The sequence below is a fragment of the Puma concolor genome, chromosome D2 (assembly GCF_028749965.1).
Source record: "Puma concolor isolate L17-30 chromosome D2, mPumCon1.1.hap2, whole genome shotgun sequence".
NCBI lineage: Eukaryota > Metazoa > Chordata > Mammalia > Carnivora > Felidae > Puma > Puma concolor.
The window spans coordinates 50,825,289-50,845,447 of NC_141677.1; the positions used below are offsets into that span (position 1 = coordinate 50,825,289).

General features: G+C 56.9%; 1 protein-coding gene across 1 annotated transcript in view; it reads right to left on the bottom strand.

Annotated features, from left to right (window-relative positions):
• Window positions 1-9,021, bottom strand: part of RET (ret proto-oncogene) — a 52,945-nt gene extending 43,924 nt beyond the window's left edge. Inside the window, exon 1 of the mRNA XM_086680308.1 lies at window positions 8,761-9,021. Coding sequence (XP_086536434.1) covers window positions 8,761-8,833 — 73 coding nt within the window. The 5' untranslated portion in view covers window positions 8,834-9,021. The remainder of the gene's footprint in view (window positions 1-8,760) is intronic.
• Window positions 9,022-20,159: the final 11,138 nt, after the last annotated feature.

Consider the following 20,159-nt stretch of genomic DNA (forward strand, 5'->3'; position numbering starts at 1 on the left):
ACGTACTGAATGCCACTGAATTGTTCACTTAAAATGGTTGATTTCGGGGCGCCTGGGTGGCGCAGTCAGTTAAGCGTCCGACTTCAGCCAGGTCACGATCTCGCGGTCCGGGAGTTCGAGCCCCGCGTCAGGCTCTGGGCTGATGGCTCAGAGCCTGGAGCCTGTTTCGATTCTGTGTCTCCCTCTCTCTCTGCCCCTCCCCTGTTCATGCTCTGTCTCTCTCTGTCCCAAAAATAAACGTTGAAAAAAAAAAAAGATGACTGCCTTCCTTTAAGGGAGGCCACAGCTTCTAAAAAAAAAAAAAAAAAAAAAAAAAAAAATGGTTGATTTCATGTTATGTGAATTTTACCTGACCAAAAAGAAGCAAATTGTAATTATTTGCTACCCTTCCCTCCCGCAGATGCTGGGCAGGACACAGGCCCTGGCTGTGCTGACCAGGAGAACTGCCATGGAAGAGTCCGTGCGCAGGGGTGCCGTGTTGGGAGCAGGGGTCCCCGAGAGTGTAGGCAGGTGCCCCAGTGTGTGCCCTCCCACCCGCCATGCCCTCCTTTGTACTCTGGGCCTCTCTTGTGGAGAGAGGGGCCATGTGATGGGGTTCTAGCCTGTGGAACATGGGCAGAGTGCTGCGGGTCCCTCCAGGCCTGGCTCTGTGCCCCTCCTTGAGCACACAGCTGGGCACGGAGGGGCTAGCAGGAGGGACCATTAGTAGGAGACAAACTGACTGTGTTGAATCACTGAGGCTGTGGGGCTTTCTGTTACCAAGTGCAGTCTCACCTGCCCTCAAAGATAGGAGTCGATGGGAGGCTGGGAAGCAGAGAATCTTCAAGTGGGTTCTCACTCAAGAGCCTTCAAGGCTCTGTGGAGTCATGTCTGTGGTCCTGCTGGATGAAATCTCCTGCAGAGACCACCCTGCAGGCTGCCTACCTGACGTGGGTCATCCCTCTGGTGGCAACACCCATCTCCACAAGGCTAAGTGCATGTTAACCCTGCCTCCAGAAGTGAGGAGATGGAGGGTGGCTACCCCACTAAGTGGCTGCTGGAATGGTGCCCTGCTCCCCAACTCCACCCTTTCTCCTCCCCGGAAAGGACAGAACGCAGAAGATGCCCCACAGCCAGTGTTGGGAGGGCAGGACGGGGGAGCAGGCAAGGAGAGACCCACACCCACCCAGGAGCAGCCCCAGCTTCTGTCTTGAACCATTTCACTGTTTCTGTGTCTTTGCTGGTTTCACCAGCAAGAGAAATTGAAGGAACAAACTCTCTAGACTCTTGGATGGCCCCATCACTCTGCACACGTCCAGGTCAACACACTCACACACCCCACCCCCAGGTCCTGGCACACAGAGTGCACACTTCCCCCAGGATTTTGTAGGTCATTAATGATCTGGGGCCATTAATCACATTTTTTCTTTTCCCCCTTCTGGAAGGGTGAGAGTCACTGCAATTTTCTGGTGATCACACAGCCACCTATGGGACAGTGGAACCAGCTTTGGTGGCTACCACCTTGCCAGGGGCCTTCTAACTTATTTTAGCAGCAGAACCCTTTCTCCAATCTGGCTGGTGCTTGGGGCAGGGCTCAGAGCTTCGACACCCTTGCGTTCCCTCCCCCTCCCCGGCCCCCCCAGGCCATACTGCTCTCTAAGCACTTCTGGAGCCCTGGGCCCTGCAGATCACAGACATCAGCACCCCATGTCACATAGGAGCAAAGGCCCAAGATGGCCATGAGGTACAGCCGCCAGCGCCTGAACTTGGGAAGAGGGCTGGGGCCCTAGGACCCAGGCCTACGGGGGTAGGGGGTACAGGCACCTTCCCTGAGTTGGGCCCAGAACTGAGCCCTGCCCAACACAGAACTCTAGCCTTGCCCTCCCCCACCACCCCGCCCCCGGCTTTGATATTGTCATGGACAACTTGCACTAGCCAGCCCACCAGGTGGGCACACACCTGTTCAAGTGCACAGGTGACCTCTCCGCAGCGGTACCCGGGCTGCTGTACTTTGTGGAGCCACTCATAAGGCAAAGGCAAACAGAGGTGTTTGCTCGCGGCTGGCCACCTGCTCTCCTTGGGGGCCCAGGTGGTGCCTAAACTGTCTCCCTCAAGGTCCTGTTAGTGTCACCTACCCCCACAACCTCATTTTCTAGGGGCATCAGCTCCAGCTGAGGAAACAATGGCACACTGCTGCCTCCTCTTGTCCCACCCCCTCCTGGCCCAGAGTCTCAGAGGGGACAGTGCAGGGGTGCACTGGCTTCATAGCCTCCAGCCTCAGGGACAAAGGGAGATCCCAGGGACCCCTACCAAAACACAGCTGTGAAGTCTGAGCTTGATGGGAGCCCAGGCCCTCATCTGGTCCCAGAGCTCAGGAAAGGTGGATGGTAGGAGGATCGGGCGGGGAAGGAGGGCAGGAGGGCCCAGTGTACAGGGCTCCCAAGCGTCTTGGAGTGTTGGTCCAAAGAGGGGTCTTCTAAGGTCTTCTGAGGTGAGGTGGAGCCCTGCCTCAGAAGTCACAGTCTCCCTTCAACCCTCAAACACCAGGCATGGACTGCCACTCTGGGGCTGGGAAGGGAAAGTCAGGTGGGCTCTGGGAGGCCCGGGCATTTCCACCCCTTCAAGCCTCTCAGGAGCGCCCTCCCCAGGCCACCAGAGGGCCACCCTGGGTGTGCCCTCTCTGAGTCATACTGACCCCACAGCCTTCTAGGGGCTGAAGCACCCCGACCCACAGAGCATGGAAGAAAGGCCTCAGAGACCTAGGGGAAGCTGAGGAGAGGGAGCAGGGAAGAGGAGGGAGCCCAGCAGGGATGCGTGATCCCCTGCTGTCATAACCACACTGCAGCCCACAGCTGGGAGGGTCACTTGCCTGCCTGGCAGCCCAGTGCCCCCCCTCTCCCCTGCCCTTCAGGGGGCAGGGTGCTCCTGCTGAGCACCTCTGAAATCACACACATCCTTTTGGGGTAAGTGACAGCTGAGTGCTTCCTTTACTGCCTGTCCCTCCCTGCACAGTGACAGCTCTGAGGTCAAAGAGCCCTTCTGTTGTCTCCCCAGGGGCATCCCCAGCCCTGGAGAAGCTCTCTAGGCAGCAGGCGGTCCCTCAGGGAGTGTCTGTAGATCACTATTACTATTACTATTAAACCACTCACCAGGGGAAACTGCAGAAATGAGGCAGAGGATGACACCAGGAGGAAGGAGAGGGAATGGGGAAGAGGAAAACACAGGCAGGAGAAGGAGGACATGGGGAGGAGGAGGAAGACATGGAGAGAAGGGCCCTGGGAGGAAGAGGAAGACATGGGGAGGAGGAGGACATGGAGAGAAGGACACTGGAGAAAAAGAGGACAGCAGGAGGAGGAGGAGGTTATGGGGAGGAGCATGAGGACTCAGGAAGGAGGAGGAGGACACAGGAAGAAGGAGGATGTGAGAAGGAGGAGGAGGACATGGGGAGGAGGAGGAGGACACGGGGAGGAGGAGGCCATGGGGAGGAGGAGGAGGACACGGGGAGGAGGAGGCCACGGGGAGGAGGAGGCCATGGGGAGGAGGACGTGGGGAAGAGGAGGATGTGGAGAGGAGGAGGACACAGGAAGGAGTATATAGGAAGGAGGAGGAAGACACTAGGAGGAGGAAGCCATGGAGAAAAGGACAGGGAGGAGGAGGACACAGGGAGGAGCATGTGGGGAGGAGGAGGACACGGGGAGGAGGAGGAAGACACAGGGAGGAAGAGGGCATGGAGAGAAGGATATGGATGGGAGGAGGACACAAGAAGAAGGAGGACACAGGGAGGAAGAGGGCATGGGGAGGAGCATGTGGGAAGAAGGAGGACGTGAGAAGGAGGAGGAGGATGTGAGAAGGAGGAGGAGGACATCAGAAGGAGGAGGAGGATGTGAGAAGGAGGAGGAGGACATGGGGAGGAGGAGGAGAGCATGGAGAAAAGGACACAGGGAGGAGGAGGAGGACACAGGGAGGAGCATGTGGGGAGGAGGAGGACACGGGGAGGAGGAGGAAAACACAGGAAGGAGGAGGAGTCTATAGGAAGGAGAAGGAAGACATGGGGGAGGAGGAAGGCATGGAGAAAAGGATACGGGGAAGAGGAGGACATGGGGAGGAAGATGTGGGGAGGAGGAGGATGTGGAGAGAAGGACATGAGGAGGAGGAGGACACAGGGAGGAACATGGGGAGGAGGAGGAGGGCATGGAGAGAAGACATGGGGAGGAGGAAGATACAGGGAGGAAGAAGACACAGGGAAGAGGAGGGCCACAGGAGGAGGAGGAGGACATGAGGAGGAGGAAGAAGACATGGGGGACCTGAGCTGAGTGCTGCCAAGGTCAGGAGCCAGAGCACGGCCTTCACACAGGAAACATACCCCCCCCACACCCACCCACAGGAAGGGGGAAATGGTTCCGCAGCAGAAATGCAGCCACTTCCACAGGACAGAAGGAAGCACTACTATGGGAGTGGGGGAGTGCCTCTCCAACTCTGTGCTTTTCCTGGGTACTGGTTGGGCACTTTCTCCTCCCAGTGTGCCCTGGAGCCCTGGGGAGGAGGGCCCCGTCCTGGATACGGAGACACACTTGTACCCACACCTCCTGAAGCACCACACCCCCCACCCCCACCTCGGCACAGTAGCTTCCGTCAGGTACTGCGTCCCCAGGCAGAGGGTGGGTGCAGAGGCTGCACCCTCACAGAGACCCCTTTCTGCCACATAAGAGCACACACACCCCTCTCCTGGGGCTGGCTATGACAGGGCCATGCTTGGTGGCTGTCTCTAGACCCATGAGACTCCCAGACATCAGCTAAAGCAATGGTCCAGCCAAAGAAATCTGCCACGACCCAGATGATCTTCTGTTTCGAGCACAGTGCCACACTTCCCTCCCATGCCTGGGCTGGCCTGGAGCCCCGAGCAGGTGAGTCACCGGTGGGCGAGCAGGCTCGGGGCTCCTTTCCCTTCCCAGGAGCCCTCCTCAGCCCCATCCCTGGTCCCCACCACCACTGGCTCAGAGAAGGCATTTGCCAAAAGGCGTAGGACTAGGGGTGAGGAGTCACTAAATCTCCTCCATAGGCTGGAGTCCACAGGTGATGTGGGGCACGGCTTCCTCACCTGCGAAATGGGATACCAAGGCCATGTCCCTCAGGGTTTCGGGAGGTTACAGGAAGCTGGCAGATAGGCAGTGCTCCACAGAGGACCAGCAGGCTGTGAGTTCCCTGGGGGTGGCTCCTCCTCAGCCTTACCCAGTTAAGAGCAAGGACAGAGGAGTCCTCCCTCAGGTCACAGAGAGGGGTAAGGCCACAGGGGAAGTGGCAGCTTCCGGGCCTTCCATTCCCCCTGGCACCCTGGGCTCCATTTTAACAGATACCATAATTTTTAATTAGTTTTCTCTTCCCCTGGCTAAAAGGCCATTAGCTCCCCATTAGGTGAATGCATCCCATTTTCTTCACACCATCAAGGAAACAGCGATTTACTTAGCCATCCCTAAAGCAATTCTGCAGAATAAAGGCAATTTAGCGATGGGCTCAATAAACTTCCTCATTTGCTGTTTGCAGGCCCCACCCTTAGGAGCCCACCAGCTAGCCCATCCCCTGTGTTCTTGGGTAGGCTGGGCCCTGGTAGGGCCCAGGGCAGGCATCGTGGGATGCAAGCAGCTCCCAGAAGTCAGAGAGGCATAGTGGGGACGCAGGCTAGGGTGGAAGAGACAGAAGGCAGGGGTCCAGGTCAGCTGGTGAAGGAGGACATGTCTTTTACTAGTCCCCGGCCCAAAAGAGGGAGGGTCCAAAAGAAAGTAAGAAGTAGGTGGGGCAGCCTTCCCAGCATGGCTGCTCTGACATCTGCTGGTCCAGGCATAAGTGGCCTGCCCAGGCCACACTACAGAGGGCTGGGCCTGGCATCCTGGAGGGGAGCATGCCAAGTCATGGCAAGTTCTTCCTTCTTTGGTGTCAGGGGCTGAAAGTCCCAGGGGTCTGCAGGTAGAGAGAGGGCAGGTCCGTCCTTGACGCCACAGGTGCTCAGCAAAATGGCACCCAAGGAGACAGGCCAGAAAGATGAGAGATGTGAGGCCTGCTGAGGAATTCCAAGAGTCGGGGAAATGGTGCTACACAGGGAGTCAGGCTGGGAGAGCCCTGGGCTGGGACTTAACTGCTCATCCATGCCACAAGGGCGGCTGCACCTGTGTTGAGCAGCAAAGTGCCAGAGACTCTCCTAAGAACAAGTCTTAGATGGATGTTCCCAACTCTGGTTCCAGGATCCCCGGGGCCAATGGGCTGTGTCCCTGAGCGTATGAGGGGGTGAGGGGCAGGGGTTCCTATGTATATATGTGGGGTCCCAGTACGTGTGAGTGACAGGGGCTGGGTTCCCTGGGTGAGGATGGAGTACGAGTGGGGTTAGGCCTCACTCATTGTGGGAGTGTGTGTGTGTCCATAGGTGTCATGATCACTTATCCTTGAGAAAGGGCAGGAGCGTGTCTAGTGATGAGCATTATGAGTGTGTGTGTGTGTGTGTGTGTGTGTGTGTGTGTGTGTGTGAGAGAGAGAGAGAGAGAGACACCCTGTGGGTGTGCACCCATGCATGGACACCAGGATGTGAGAGAGGAGTCTGTGTCAGCACCTTTCTCTTAAGGTATATGCGGTCACACACAATGACACTGTGCACATGCGGAAGGGGAACAAGTTTCAGGGGTCTGTTTATTATGTCCCATGGCCTTGCTCCGGGCATCCCCGTCCCCCGTTTCTTGGCCAGCCCTGAAGCAGTGGGGCTCCTTCCGCTGTGCTCTGGTTTAGGCCACTGCCTCTTCATCTGGGTCACCTCCCTGCTCCCATCCTGTCAGTCTCCCAGCACAGAAGAGAGCTTCCTGCCTTGGGGAACTGTCTGTCCACAGAGGGAAGGTCTCATCCTCTAGAGACGCCCCACATCCCCTGAGCCATAGGCCTGGTCACTGGAATGCTGCATCCACAAGAGGGCGCCCAGAGGCTGAGCTGCTCTCAGCTTGGGTGGGTCCTGGAGCAGCATCAGGGCTCATCCGGTGCAGCTCAACGAGAGCCAGGCTCACGAGCTCCAGGAGTGCTGCTTCAAGTGAAGGGTGCCCATGTGCCTCTCCAAAGGTCCCAGATGTCTCCTGTGGGTGCTGCGGGCCCACTTCTCCACCCTCAGCACCAGCCAATCATGGCACCTTGGTCATCCCAAGGGAAAGGTGGGCGGGGCGGGAGGTTCACTTGCCCTGGATTGGAGAGTCTGGCCACCAAATTGCGTGGGCCAGAGGTGTAAAAAAGCCAACTACATCCATGCCAAGTGCCACAGGTTGACTCTTGCAACCTGGGCCCCACAGTCTAGCCCTTGAAGCCTTTCCAGGCACCCCAGTTAAGCTAATGGCTGTGGAAGAGCGCGTACAAAGTTGCAATTCAGAGTTACAAGAGATCTTCAGAACATTCTGTCTGTGTTTACTTCTGCCCTGACTGCAGCTTCCTAGGGGTCCTCCTCCTGCAACCCAGTGACCCCAGAGTCCCAATACTGGAAACAGGCTCCCTCCCCTACATTCCTCCTCAGGGCAAGGAAAGAGCTTCTCCCCTGCCCTCCCCATGGCAGGCTGGGAACCCATTCTGGCTTCAGTATCTACCAGTGGAACCCAGGATCCAGTCTCACAAATGAAGCCTTGGGGCAGGCCTGTGAACCCAGAGTCAGCAAGACCAGGGGCTAGAGGCAAGGGACCACCGCCTCTTCTGTTCCCAAAGGCCACAAAGAGGGAAAGTCCTTTGTAAGCAGTGGGGGCGGGCAGGCTTCCCTGTCAGAGAGAAACTTGGTGCATACAAAAGCATTGAAGGAGGAGATCAAATCAGGACTCTTCCAGGGACACTAAAATGTATGGCCAAGGGGATCAAAGATTCTATGGCCTTAGGATTCATTCTATCAGTCTGGCATCGGGGGCGGTGCCCAGCCTTTGCAAGGCCACATCTAATCCTTTCAGCCCCTACGCTGGGGGGCGGCACATAGCCCTGCCCCACTCTAGGATGATCAAAAGCGCTTGGTAAAGGTTGGCCAAGAGCGGTCTCTCCGTCCCAAAGGCTGTTCCCTTAGATGGCCCTGCCTGGCAGCGGCGTGCGGCGTGCGGCTCTAATGCTTGCCTGTTGGAACTCTGGCCATGGCGGGGCCTCAGCCGGCTGCGCTGGGCCAGTCAGAGCGGGCCCTCGAGGGCAGCCTCCCAGAAACCATGGGCTTTTCGAATTTTTAAAGACTAGGGCGGCAAAAACGCACGAGGGAAAAGCAACCTTTTACAAAAGAGCAGATCCCCTCCGCAACCCTTGGCGGGCCAGGATATCAGAGCTGGAGGAGGAATGCACCGACGTGGAGCGAGGACAGGAAACCAGGACGCAACAATCTGCAAAGACAGAACTCCCCGCGCCAAGTCGCGGGCTTTCTGGGGCTACCTCACCGGGCCTCCCCCACCTGCGCCGAAAACCTCGACAAGATCCGTCCGGGTCGCTCCAAGACGCGGCCGCGGCGCGGGGCGCAACCAGGCTGGGACGCGCCGCTGCGGCTCGGGCCCTGCACACCGACCCCGGCCGCCCGGCCCGGCTCACGTCCCGTTCTGGCCGGAGACCCGCCCAGTCTGGGCCTCGAGGCGCCGGGTCGGCCGCTCCACCTCGCTCCCGGCCCAGCCCAGGCGGCCGGCAACTGCGCAGCGCGCTGCCCGCCGCAAAGAGAAAGGCGTTTCCGAGCGCGTCCACTCCGCCGCTCGGCGCCGGGCGCCAACTTCGCCCCGGCCGCTGCGGGCACCGGTCCCCGGCAGGACTCACCTTCGCCGAGCAGCGGCAGCAGCAGCAGCAACCGCAGCCTCGCGGCGCCGGCCGTCGCCGTCGCCTTCGCCATGGCCCGCGCACGCCGGGGCCGCAGCAAGAGGGCTGCTGGCTGGGGCTGGGGGTCTCGGCGGCGGGGTGCGGCGGTCAGCCTGGCCGCCCCATGCCCGCCCGGGACGCGGCGGACGCGGCGGACACTGCGGGAGCAGAGCGTCGGGGCGCGGACTCCGGCTGCTCCACGAAGCTGCGCGCCGGGCTCGGGTCGCGGGACTGAGGCGGGGCGGGCGCGGACTGCGCCGGAGGAGTGGGCAGGGGCGGGGCGGGGCGGTGAGGGGGGCGGGCCAGGGGAGGGCCGGGCGGGGCCAGGGTGCGGGCGGGGTGCGGGGGTAAGGGCGGGGCTCGGGGTACCGGCAGCGGGCGCCTGGTGGGGATCCCGCCGGGCGCGGAGAGGAAACCTGTGCGGGACGCGGGATGCTGGCCGGGCCCGGTACGAGTAGGAGCGAGGTGCTGGACGCGGGGTGCGGGCCTGCCACCCGCAGCCCCAGTGAGCGCACCTCTGCACGCACAGCCACTCTTTTCAGCCTGTGCGCCCGCTTGCGGTCCCTGCGCTCCGCTCTTTCCGGCCGCCCGCCGCCGGCTGAGGGCAGGGAAACCCGGCGGGGATGAGGAGTCAGGGCGGACTGGGTAGGGGTGCGCCCGATCCGACAAGGAGACGAGGCGGGCGCCCCGCCTCCAGGCTCTCGGCGCGGAGCGCATCCTCCGCCATTTCTCAGAGGGGGGAGGCGCGGTGGGAGCGCGGCCTCTCCTGGGGCCCGGCGGGAGGAGGGGAAGAGCCTGGGCAAGGGAAGGGGAGCCTGAGCGCTTTCTGCGCACTCCTGGAGCGAGCCTGGCGTAAGGCTTACAAAGTCCGAGGTCGCGCTGAGGGATAGGGTAACGTTTCCTGGGGCTAGTTTGTGATCCCCCTCTCTTTAGGACTGGTTCAACCAATGGGAGCAGGAAACTGGGTCTGGGCACACCTTTCAGAGAGGCCTGGCACTGGCAGCTTAATGGAGTGTTTGGAGGGCAGGTGTCCTTTCCCAAACAGAAGAACTCTTAGAATGTGGACTGACGGGGTAGGAGAGCAAGTAGCAGGAAGGAGCTGGAGCCCAAAGTAATTTAATTTTTGCCCAAATAAATGAGACCCATGAACACATCCAATCCCATAAAGGGGGAGACTCTGGGACCCTAACATGGGGGTCCTGGAGTGAGGTTGCGGTTGGATTCTAGGTCTCTGTGGGAAAGGTCCACTGTTCTATCACTCCTCGCTGTCTTTTGAGGAATGGTCTCCACTTAGGTGAAGAGGAATAGAAACCCATGGAGCCTTGGGGTGGGAGGGTTCCCGGGCCTGGGGCGCCCCTACTTCAGTGTCTCTTCTGCCTGCTGCGCACAAAGCCCCGCCCCCTTCAGGGCTGAATAAGAGATCCGCACATCACTCTGCAGATATGAAGTCAAAGTGAAGTCACCCTCGCAGGCAGGAGGAGCTGCCAAGACAGAAGCTGGCTGGGGGCTCTGCCAGCTGAGATGTCCAGAGCAAGCCTGCTGGCGGGAGGCCAGGGCACAGTGCTGCCAGCTCAGGAGAGCCACCCTGTGGCCACCAGACCTTGTGTTGCTTGCCACACCCCCCACCCAGAGCCCCGGGGCCCTTGGATTTACGGGGCTGGAGTTTGCCATGGGAGGGTTTTCTTGGGTCCAGACAGGCCCTACTTCTGGTGCTAATAAGGACTGCCAAGGCTGTATACTCAGGGATCCTCCCAGGGAAGGGACTTGAGCAGGAAGGAAGGGGCTGAGGGGGACTTCTTCATTACAAATCTCCCATGGCAGGAGAATGCAGAAGGAGAGGGGTGGCCTGGCGCATTCTTTCAACCAGTCTCACCCCCACACCTCCCAGGGACCACTCTGGCTAGGCCATGGCTGACACTGGACGGGCTGGATGTTTGGTTGTGCTCTGTGTGACTGTCTCAGGGCTGAGGCTGTGGTCCTGCCTGGGCCACCTCACAGTGCCTCACCTGACACTATGGTGGGGCATTGCCCTCTTCTTAGAAAAAGGCCTGGGAGGCTTCATATGTAAACTCCTGTACAGAGGTGCATATGCACGCATTTATACATATGTGCGTATGCCTGTGTTCACATAGATGGACATTCCTACCGTCTCCCGCTGCATGCCCAGGGACCTGACCAGAGTGGCATCCAGTAGAGGGCAGAGGTGAAGCCTTGGTCTTGCTAGCCTGAGAACTGCAGGGAGGGAGTGACTCAGCCCTGTCTGGGCCTGGGCATTGGCTCAGGATCCCTAATATCAGAGCAGCAGGAAGGAGCTTCCTCAATCAGCAGAGAGGAAATGGATGTGGTCTCCCTGAGGACCCACAAGGGGGGGGTCAGAGGTCACACTGGGGTACAATCCAAAGAGGCCAGGCTGTGATTTCCCAGGAAGTCCTTCTCCTAACTTCTTGTCCCAGGGGCTCCTGGGACATTTGCCTAGGAGAGCCTGCAAGAGGTTCCTGCTCCCTGTCTTGGCTTCCCCTAGTCATCTCTCTCTGAGCCTCAGTTTCCCCAACCGTAAACATCCCCGTCTCAGAAGGAAGAGTGAGGATAAAAAGAGGGAGTACACCTGAGGGTAGACCTCAGTGGCAGGTGCTCAAGAAATCATGGCCATTGTCTTGCCCAGGTTTAGGAGTTGGCTATGGCATCCTTGCCCTAAAAGACCACAGTGTTGTGGGGCGTGGGCTCCCACAGGCACTGAGAGGCTTTCTGGGATCTGGGGAGGGGGTGTGTTACTGTGTTGTCTGTTAGTGCTCCCCACTGCTGCCCACAGACCCCCTTGGAGTATCACCAGGGTAAGTTTAATCAATAGATAGATCCCTGAGCCCCACCTCCACAAAAAAATCCACCTTAAAAAAAAGTTCCCCAAGAGATTCTGATAGGGGATTCTGCTTTGAAGTGAGTCAGACCTGAGTTTTTATTTTGCCACTTGTGAAAGTCCTTGACCTCTCTGAGCCTCAGTTTTGTCATGTATAAAATGGGGACTGAGAAGCGAATAGTGTCTGCAAGGCCCTGCCACCAGCACAAGGTAAGGTGCTCAGTGGGCAGGCAGCTCACATGTGCTCCCAACGGCAGTCTTTGCTTCCGAGCAGGTGAGGCCTACCTGGAGTCCCTTGGGTCTGGCCCCCAAACACAGCATAAGGAAGGGAGGGTGGAGGTCAAGCCCAACACAGAAACGGATCCCACCCAGCACAGGCTTGCCCAAGTGGGGAGAAGCTGCTGCTGAGAGTATGAGGCTGGGCAGGATGCATTGTGACCATGACCCAGGTGGCTATGGGGACTCAGGGAGGTCCAGGGGAGCTGAGAAGGCCAGCTGTTAGGGGGGGACACTGAGTGCAGGGACAGGAAACCCTGGCCCTGGGGGGCCTTGCAGGAAAGGGGACACAGCCCAGTCCAGGGGGCACTGAAAGACCAGGCAGCCGTTCCTAGAACTACCGACAGAGGCTCCTGCCAGATGCGGTCAGAGTGAGCACGGCAGAGGGTCTCAGTCCCTCCTGCAGGCAGCTTGACGCAGTGGCCGGAAGCATAGACTTTGAGACTGACTGTGGGTGCTGTTAGCTAACTGCTCAGTGCCTCACTTTCCCCCTTGTAAACGCGGGTATCAATAGTCCCTACCAGTACACTCTGCAACCCCAGTGGGGTGTCGAGAGGGAGGAAGGTCTATTGCCATTGCACGGTTTTCCCTCCTCGAGTCACAGCTGCCAGAAGAGCCAAGGCCCACCAGCTGGCTCTGAGGGCCCCATAGTGGGGCTCCCCACCCACGTAATTAAATATGTAAATATGCTGTCCCCACGGCACACTCACAACACACCAGGACTGGGCTCGCAGGGTACGGCGCAGGGACGCTCTTCACCTTACTCTGAGCAGGCCCCGCCTGCCTGCCTTGCCACCCGCGGCTGGTATTTGCAGACAGGGCCTCAATCTGGCTGGTGGGCCTGACAAGGAGCAGGTGCCTGAGGCCCCAGCCCAGGGCTCCAGAGCACGAGCAACTGGGTCCTGCGTGTCTGTCAGAGCCCCCGTGTAGCTCACCTCCACCCAGAGGGCCTGACCTCAGCTCTTTGCCCCCACTCCCCCTTCCTGTTGTGGGCGCCCTCAACAGACTTGTTTTCCTCCTCTGAATTTCCTCCCTCAACTCCCTTCCCTCCTCTGTTCTCCCTTCTCCTTCTTCGCCTCCTCTCCTCCCCCCTTCTCTCAAAGGAATCTCTTCTCATTCCTTTCTTTTTTTTTAATTTTAAGTTTATCTTATTTATTTTGATAGAAGGAGGGAGGGAGAGAGGGACAGAGAGAGAGGAAGGAGAGAGAGAATCCCAAGCAGGCCCTGTCAGCGCAGAGTCCGATGCCGGGCTCCAGCTCGAGAACCGTGAGATCACAACCTGAGCCAAAATCAAAGAGTCGGATGCTCAACTGACCCAGCCACCCAGGTGCCCCGTCCTCCACTCCTTTCCACCAGCACAAGAACCAGGTTCGCTGCAACAGTGGGGCCCAGGTTCTCCACCTGTTACATGAAAATAATAATAATAATAATAATAATAATAATAATAAATAATAATAGTAATGCAGGGATGTGAAGTTAAACCCAAACGAGGTTTGGACAGGATCAGCACAGTTCCTGGCTCAGCAGGAAATGGACATTTTTCTTACTGTTCTTCCAAGGGCTCGTCTGAAGGGCAGGGAGCCATCCGGGTGGTAGGCCAGGGGTCCTGGCATGCTGCGAAGGTTGCAGGTCGTGTCTGAGTCATGTCCTTGTCTGTATGACCTGGGCGTGTTCCCAGTGTTTCTGGGCCTAGGTGGGAGGGAAAGCAGAGTTCCTTCCCCCCAGGTGCCCGAGAACAAGTGAGTCCCCATGCAGTCAATGTGAGCTGTCACTGTTATCATTGGTTCCCATCAGCTGGAGAAGCTGAAGCTAAGAGGCCAAAGAGGTCAGCGGACGTCGCTAAGGTAGCACAGAAAGCAGGTGGTTCCTAACCCTGAGCTGTCTGCTTCTCTGTGCTCTGGCTCCCCACCTGCATAAGGAACAATTCACACCGCCTGGGGCTGGCGAAAGTGAACCTGGCCACGTGAGCCTGGCCCCCGTCTCTCGCCCACCCCACGTGACAAGCTGCCTTCTCCGTGGAGAGACAGAGCGAGCCCTGGAACCGCAGAGTCTCTGGACGCTGCAGCACTTATCTGGCCATGTAATTACACATTCGGGAATGCTGGGTTGATTAATGCCTGTGCCCCACCTCAGCTCAGTCCCCAGCTCCAGGGCACCGCTGGCCTGAGGAGGCCGGAGCCTGGTGGGGCCTCTGGCCTGACCGTGCCCACCTCTTGCATCACGTGGACGCCAAGGAGAAGGCCCATCCTGGCTGACAGGCGCGTTGTGGAGATACTAAGGGGCTCAGATTGGCAAGTCCAGCAAATGTGGCCTGAATGCCTTTTAGAAAAAACATCTCCCAAGGCAGTTTCATAATCTGCCTTGTAATGCAGATTTAGACAAGTTTTTACGAATGCACTTTTTAAAATAGGTCTTAATGGATCCTTTGCAGTAGTTACAGCCCATTGTGTAAATGCAAACAGAAGGCTTTTTGAAAACATGTATTATTGATCAGAAAGGCAGCAGCAATTAGAAGCCAGTGTGTCATATTATTCAATACACACTTCCTATACAGGCCTGCTTGTACTCACTCATAACTTTCTGACAAATTATCCTGTCACTAGGAAGCCTTTTCTTTTCCCTTTTGCTTCTGAAAGCGCAGGAGGACCTCCCCATCGGTTATTAGCTGGAGGCGAATGAAAAATTAAGCTTATCTTTACCAGAGCAAAACTTACTTACGACTTCTCCTTTGGTTTCAAGACTAAAATGGCAAAACCTTCAGGCAAGATGGATGATGCTTCTCGATTTGGTCTATGGCCCAAATGGAAAACAAAAAACAAAAAAAGCAAACAACGAAACACCAAACTGATGACAAGGTAGCGGTGTGCTACAGGAAGGACAGAATCACCTGCCCGGGGTGGGAGTGGGGGGGGCGGTGGAGCCAGGGGGGACCAGCTGGAAAGGCTGCTCTGTGGGAAAGATGCGGAAGCAGAGGAAGAAGCAACCCAGCAGCCCAACGAGGGCCCACAGGGAGAAGTGCCATCTGAGCCCCTAATGTCCCCCAATGTTCTTATTTTCCCTCCCCAGTCACAGAACCTAAAATGATCAATTGATCAAGTTGAGATCTGTTTTCGCTCAAAACCTCATGCATGAATCCATACTTTACCCAATCTGCACATTTCCTGTTTACCCTCCTTCTTGAAGAGTTCATTTATGTAACAAACATTTACTGGGCACTTCACCATATTCTAGGTGCTATTTTCAGCATTAGAGACCCGACAGTGAATAAAACAAAGGCCTTCCCTTCATGGTGCTTCTTCTTCTTTTTTTTTTTTTTAAATTTTTTTTTTCAACGTTTATTTATTTTTGGGACAGAGAGAGACAGAGCATGAACGGGGGAGGGGCAGAGAGAGAGGGAGACACAGAATCGGAAACAGGCTCCAGGCTCTGAGCCATCAGCCCAGAGCCCGACGCGGGGCTCGAACTCACGGACCGCGAGATCGTGACCTGAGCTGAAGTCGGACGCTTAACTGACTGCGCCACCCAGGCGCCCCCATGGTGCTTCTTGCAGACCGTTACCAACACAGGAAGCACATAGGCAGTACATCTTAAAGTGACCCCAGACAGGAAAGTACACAGGGGAGGACATCTGTCAGGGCTGGCTGCCCCAGGGAGCTGACTTGGGGCAAGCTGCTGGGGAGAGCGCTGCTCTCTCCCTAGAGATGGTGTTGGAGGTGGGAAGGGGCCTTGGAGTTCTGCCCCAGCAGAAGTGAGATGCCACAGTTGGTCTTCTTAGGAGAGCGTCTCCTCAAGCAGCCTCACCCTTGCCTTCTGGAATCTGCAGCTCTGGTCTCTGCAGGGCAGGATCTGCAGGGCAAATACTCTGGCCTGGGCAGTGTTTTGGAGCCAAAAACGTCCGCCGTGCTGTTGGAATGCTGACAAATAGGAAGTCCATTGACTTAATGCCCTGTAATGGCTTCTGAAGGATCCTTGCCCAGGATGGCGTGGGTTGACACTCCAGGCATGGTGTACAACTTCTAGGTGCATCTCAAGCCTGGGTGCAGGTAGTAGCTGTGAGCTAGATGGGCTGGGGGAAGGGGGGCTGGCAGAGCTTGGAGGTATAGACTGGGTGGCTCTCACAGCCGCTGTGTTTGCAGACGGGCCCAGGAGCACAGCACCTACTTGCCCCTGAGCTTGGAGTTCTCCTGCAGAACTTGCTAGGCTATTTCAGAACCCCCAGGCCAGTCTTGGGCAGATGACTGCTTCTATTCCGGGTTGCTTCCTGAGCCTAGGCCTGCCCAGAGCTCGCACCCTTACTGCAAACCCCTCATGCAGGCCAGATGGGGTCCCCTCTCTGCTTGCTCAGAAGTTTTCCAGGCTGGCCTTCATCTCCTAGAATAGTGCTGTCCAGTGGAACATTCTGCGATGATGAAAACATTCTCCTCTGTGCTGTCCAATGTGATGGCCAAGCGTGGCTATCAGGCACTTGAAATTTGGCTAGTGGGACTGAGGAACTGAATTTTTAATTTTACTGTATTTATAATAATGTAAAATTAAATAGTCGCATGTGACCAGTAGACTTACTGGGCAGTGAAGCTTTAAGAAACACCTCCCCAGCCCCTTCCTAGACTTCCTGGCACAAAGCTCCCCTACTGGAGTGAAGGCAGAGCAACCAGAGTCTTCTGAGTTGCTTAGCCAGAGACCATGTGGGTGCCCAGTGTGGTACCAATGGGCTCTCTGATCCAGAAGCCTTCTTCCTGTGGTTTGGAGAGGCCACAGCCCCAAGGAGAAGGGCAGCATTGCCGGGGCACACCGTAGGCACCCCTCACCCTGGGGCACGGCTGTTTCCCTCCAGGTCCAGCCCCGGGCCTGACCACCCCTCCTGAAACTCTGGGCCTCCTCAGGCAGAGTGCAGCAGCTCTCAGGGGCCTCTTCGCAGAGGGGCTGATGAGCTCGTGCATATTAAGATGCAGTGATGAAGGGCTGTCAGGGGACTCTGTGCCGCAGCCTGAGACCCAAGGGCCTACTCGCTGATGCTGGGAGCTCAGCACCTGGCCCTTCTCCACGATCCTTGTCCTTCTGCTAGTGAGCTCCCCCCACCCTCACTATGGTCTCAGACTCCCCACGTGTTGCCTGGCCACTGGCCTCCACTGGCTGTTCCTCCTGCCTGGAACATTCTTCCCACCTCCTCCTGGCCCCTTCTGTTGCTCAACTCCTACTTGTCACTCAGAAGTCTTGGCTCTAAGGCACCTTCTTCCCAACCCACATAGATACTCCAAAGGGGACCCGGTATACCTTCTGGTCTAACTGTGCTGGATTTATCTCTGAGCCCTTGACTGGGGACCCAGTGAGGATTCAGAGCATGGGTTAAATGTCCAGCTATAGGAAACAGTCCTCCAGGTGGTGGGGACAGCCTGGGCAAGGCAAGGCGGTGTGCTCAGGAAGGTAGGTGGGGGAGCATGGGGTCCTGGGCTGAGACAGCATCCGTCCTGCTGCCCCCTCCCCACGTGCACCCCCATGCCCCTGTGCCCCTTCTTCCTCTGGGCTGCCTCCCTTGGTGTGACTAAAAGCCATCTGTAAAAATCACCGGAAGGAGTTACATGACCATGGGCTTGAGCTGTAGAATAACTTGCAGGGAGAGAAAAAGGCGCCCCAAATAAATCATTTGGGGCCTGACATTTGGAGCGTTTGAGTTTGAGACCAAACACAGATGCCCTTTAGATAAATACATTTTTGAGAAGTGTTCCGTAGGAGAAGTTTATGACTTTAATAGGTTTTTAGTGTCAGAGAAGCATCAGGAAGTGTTTTGTTGAGAGACTCTCTCTTAAAAAGCTCAGAATCCTTCTTTTCCCTCTGGCCCCTTAAACATAAGGATACAAGGATCCTCAGCCAGGGGTGCATTCTCCTTTTCAGGTTCTCTAGGGATTTGCCCTGGGCTGGGATTGCTCAACTGAGGAATGTTCAAGAAGGTTCTTAAGACCTCAGTGCTCTAGGCAGGGGTGAGGGATGGGAGGGGTCTCTTGGGAAAATGATTTAGTGGCTAAGAAGTGTCCTTTTCATTCAGAGCAGCTCCCCTCCCTGCCCCAGCCCCCCTCCCCCTTCCCCGGAGGAGTCTGGATGGCTGGTCCTCAGGAAGGAGAAGGGCTCTGTGTGGAGTACGTGGGTCCCCCTGAGGCTTCCAGAGATTGGCAATTTTCTATGGATTGGAAATCTTACGAAGTTCCCCACACTGAAGCCCAGGAGTATGAAGGAGCTGAGCTCACCTCAGGCCCCATGCCAGAGAGAGGAGACATGAGAAGAAGGTCAAATGCAGTCATGTCTGGAAGCTTCTCCCTTCCAGCTAAGAGACAGGCCCCCACCTGCCCATCCCAGTCTCTGCCCCAGGACTGCCCGGACCCCCGGGTCCTGCAGCTGCCCTCTGCCCAGCTCTGGCCTGGACACCAAGTGCTCACATGTGGGGCTGGTGCCACTACCCCTGTGCATATGCTGCCCTGCTCTCAGCCCCCACCTTGCCCCCCAGGACGAGGGCTACATTATGAGGGGGTGAATGCCCTCCTGGACTTGCAACCCATCCTTGAATGGGTCCAGCACTAAAGAACTATGTCCCAGATCACCTGTGCTGTGGCTTAGGCTGGGGATGTGGGGTGGAGGAAGGGTGTCCCTGGCCAAGCTGGCCTGACCTCAGGCTTGTCTTCCCACCATTGTGGGTGGGCTGGGGCACACAGAGCTGAGGCAGGACCAGGAGGGGCCCACTGCGATCCATGACCTGGCTCCCAGTAAACACGCGGATGGAACTGAGAGGCTTCAAGGCAGTGCAGGCTCTGAGGGCACAGGTAAGTTGCCTCCTAGCACAGCTGTCTGATGAGCACTGGGGGTGGTAGGGACCAAGAGAGAAGGGACAGCTGTGTCTGTGCTGTCTTCCCCGGGGGCAGCAGAAATGTTCTATTCAATCGATACACCAAGACTCAACATTGATTGCCCAGGTGACTTTTTCAGCACATTTTCAACAATTCCGGCTGCCATAATGGAGAAGCCTGGCCTCGGTTTTTCCATTTCTGAGGATATGCTGCCCTCCCACCCTGCCCCTCCATCTTCCATCTCCTAGCCTGGCCCTCAGGGACCTGTCTCAGACCCTCCCTGCCTCAGACCCCACTTGTGAGGATCTCCCCATCTTCCAAGATGGGAGTTTGTGTGTAAATGGGATTGTATGTGGTCAAAGTCCTGGTAGCTCTGTCCTGGCTGTCTTGGGCAGTGAATGGACAGGGAGGTGGATGTTGATAGGCTGGGGTCTGGGTCCCTCCCCCCACCCCAAGGGTCACCTTCCCCTACCAGGGCCCTGAACTCACCTCCTCAGCCCCTGGGACCTTCCAAGACCCCGATCAGGAGTCCATCTAATGGGTAGATGAGAACAGATTAGACACAGTACCCATGATCTTCTAAAGCTTTACTCCTGCCTCATAATTTATTTCCTTGCAGGATCCAGGCACTTGGATGCAGCTGATTTCTTAGCACCATTTACAACCCTTTTGTTTTTTCTCAGTTATGTCTTGGAAGCAGCTGCCCACAGACTGAAAGCAGCCCATAAAGTATGTATAATCTTTGAGGGCTCTTGTGACCTTGCCTGTGTGGGGCAGAAGGCAATGACCTCTGTTTTATTTCCCAGGCTGACACCCAGGCTTGGATTGGGGTGTTGGCTGGTTACCTATTTACATCTGTAACTTATCAGCATTCTCCAAATCCTAGAGGTTTAGGGTTTGATTACGCATGTCTGACCTCTGAATAAGATGCCCTGGGAGGTAAATCTTTGGGGCAGAGGGGGTGGTGAGGCTGAATCATCTCTCCTAGAGAAAGAAGCAAGCCCTAGAGGGGCCTGAATAAGAATGGCTCACAGGTAGCTATTGAGAAACTACCTGTAGGCAGCCCTGACCTGGAACCTCCAACTCACTCAGGGTTACAGCACCTGCTCAAGTGGTAACAGTGTCCCACTTTACAGGTGAGGTCACTCAAGTGCAAGCCCAGGTGTTCTTTCTCTGGAGCCCTCATGCCACATTTTTCCTGGTTCCCAAACTCTGGTGGGGGGCTGATCAAACACAATGTGGCCTGCCCCCCTGGGTTCCGACTCTGGACATGGGTGGGGGTGAGAGACTGTACTCATAACCACTTCCCAGGAGTTGCCAGTGCTGCTGGTTCCAGGGATCCAACAATGTGGGATCCATTGTTCCAGAGCAAGTGGGATGGCAGAGAGGTGGGT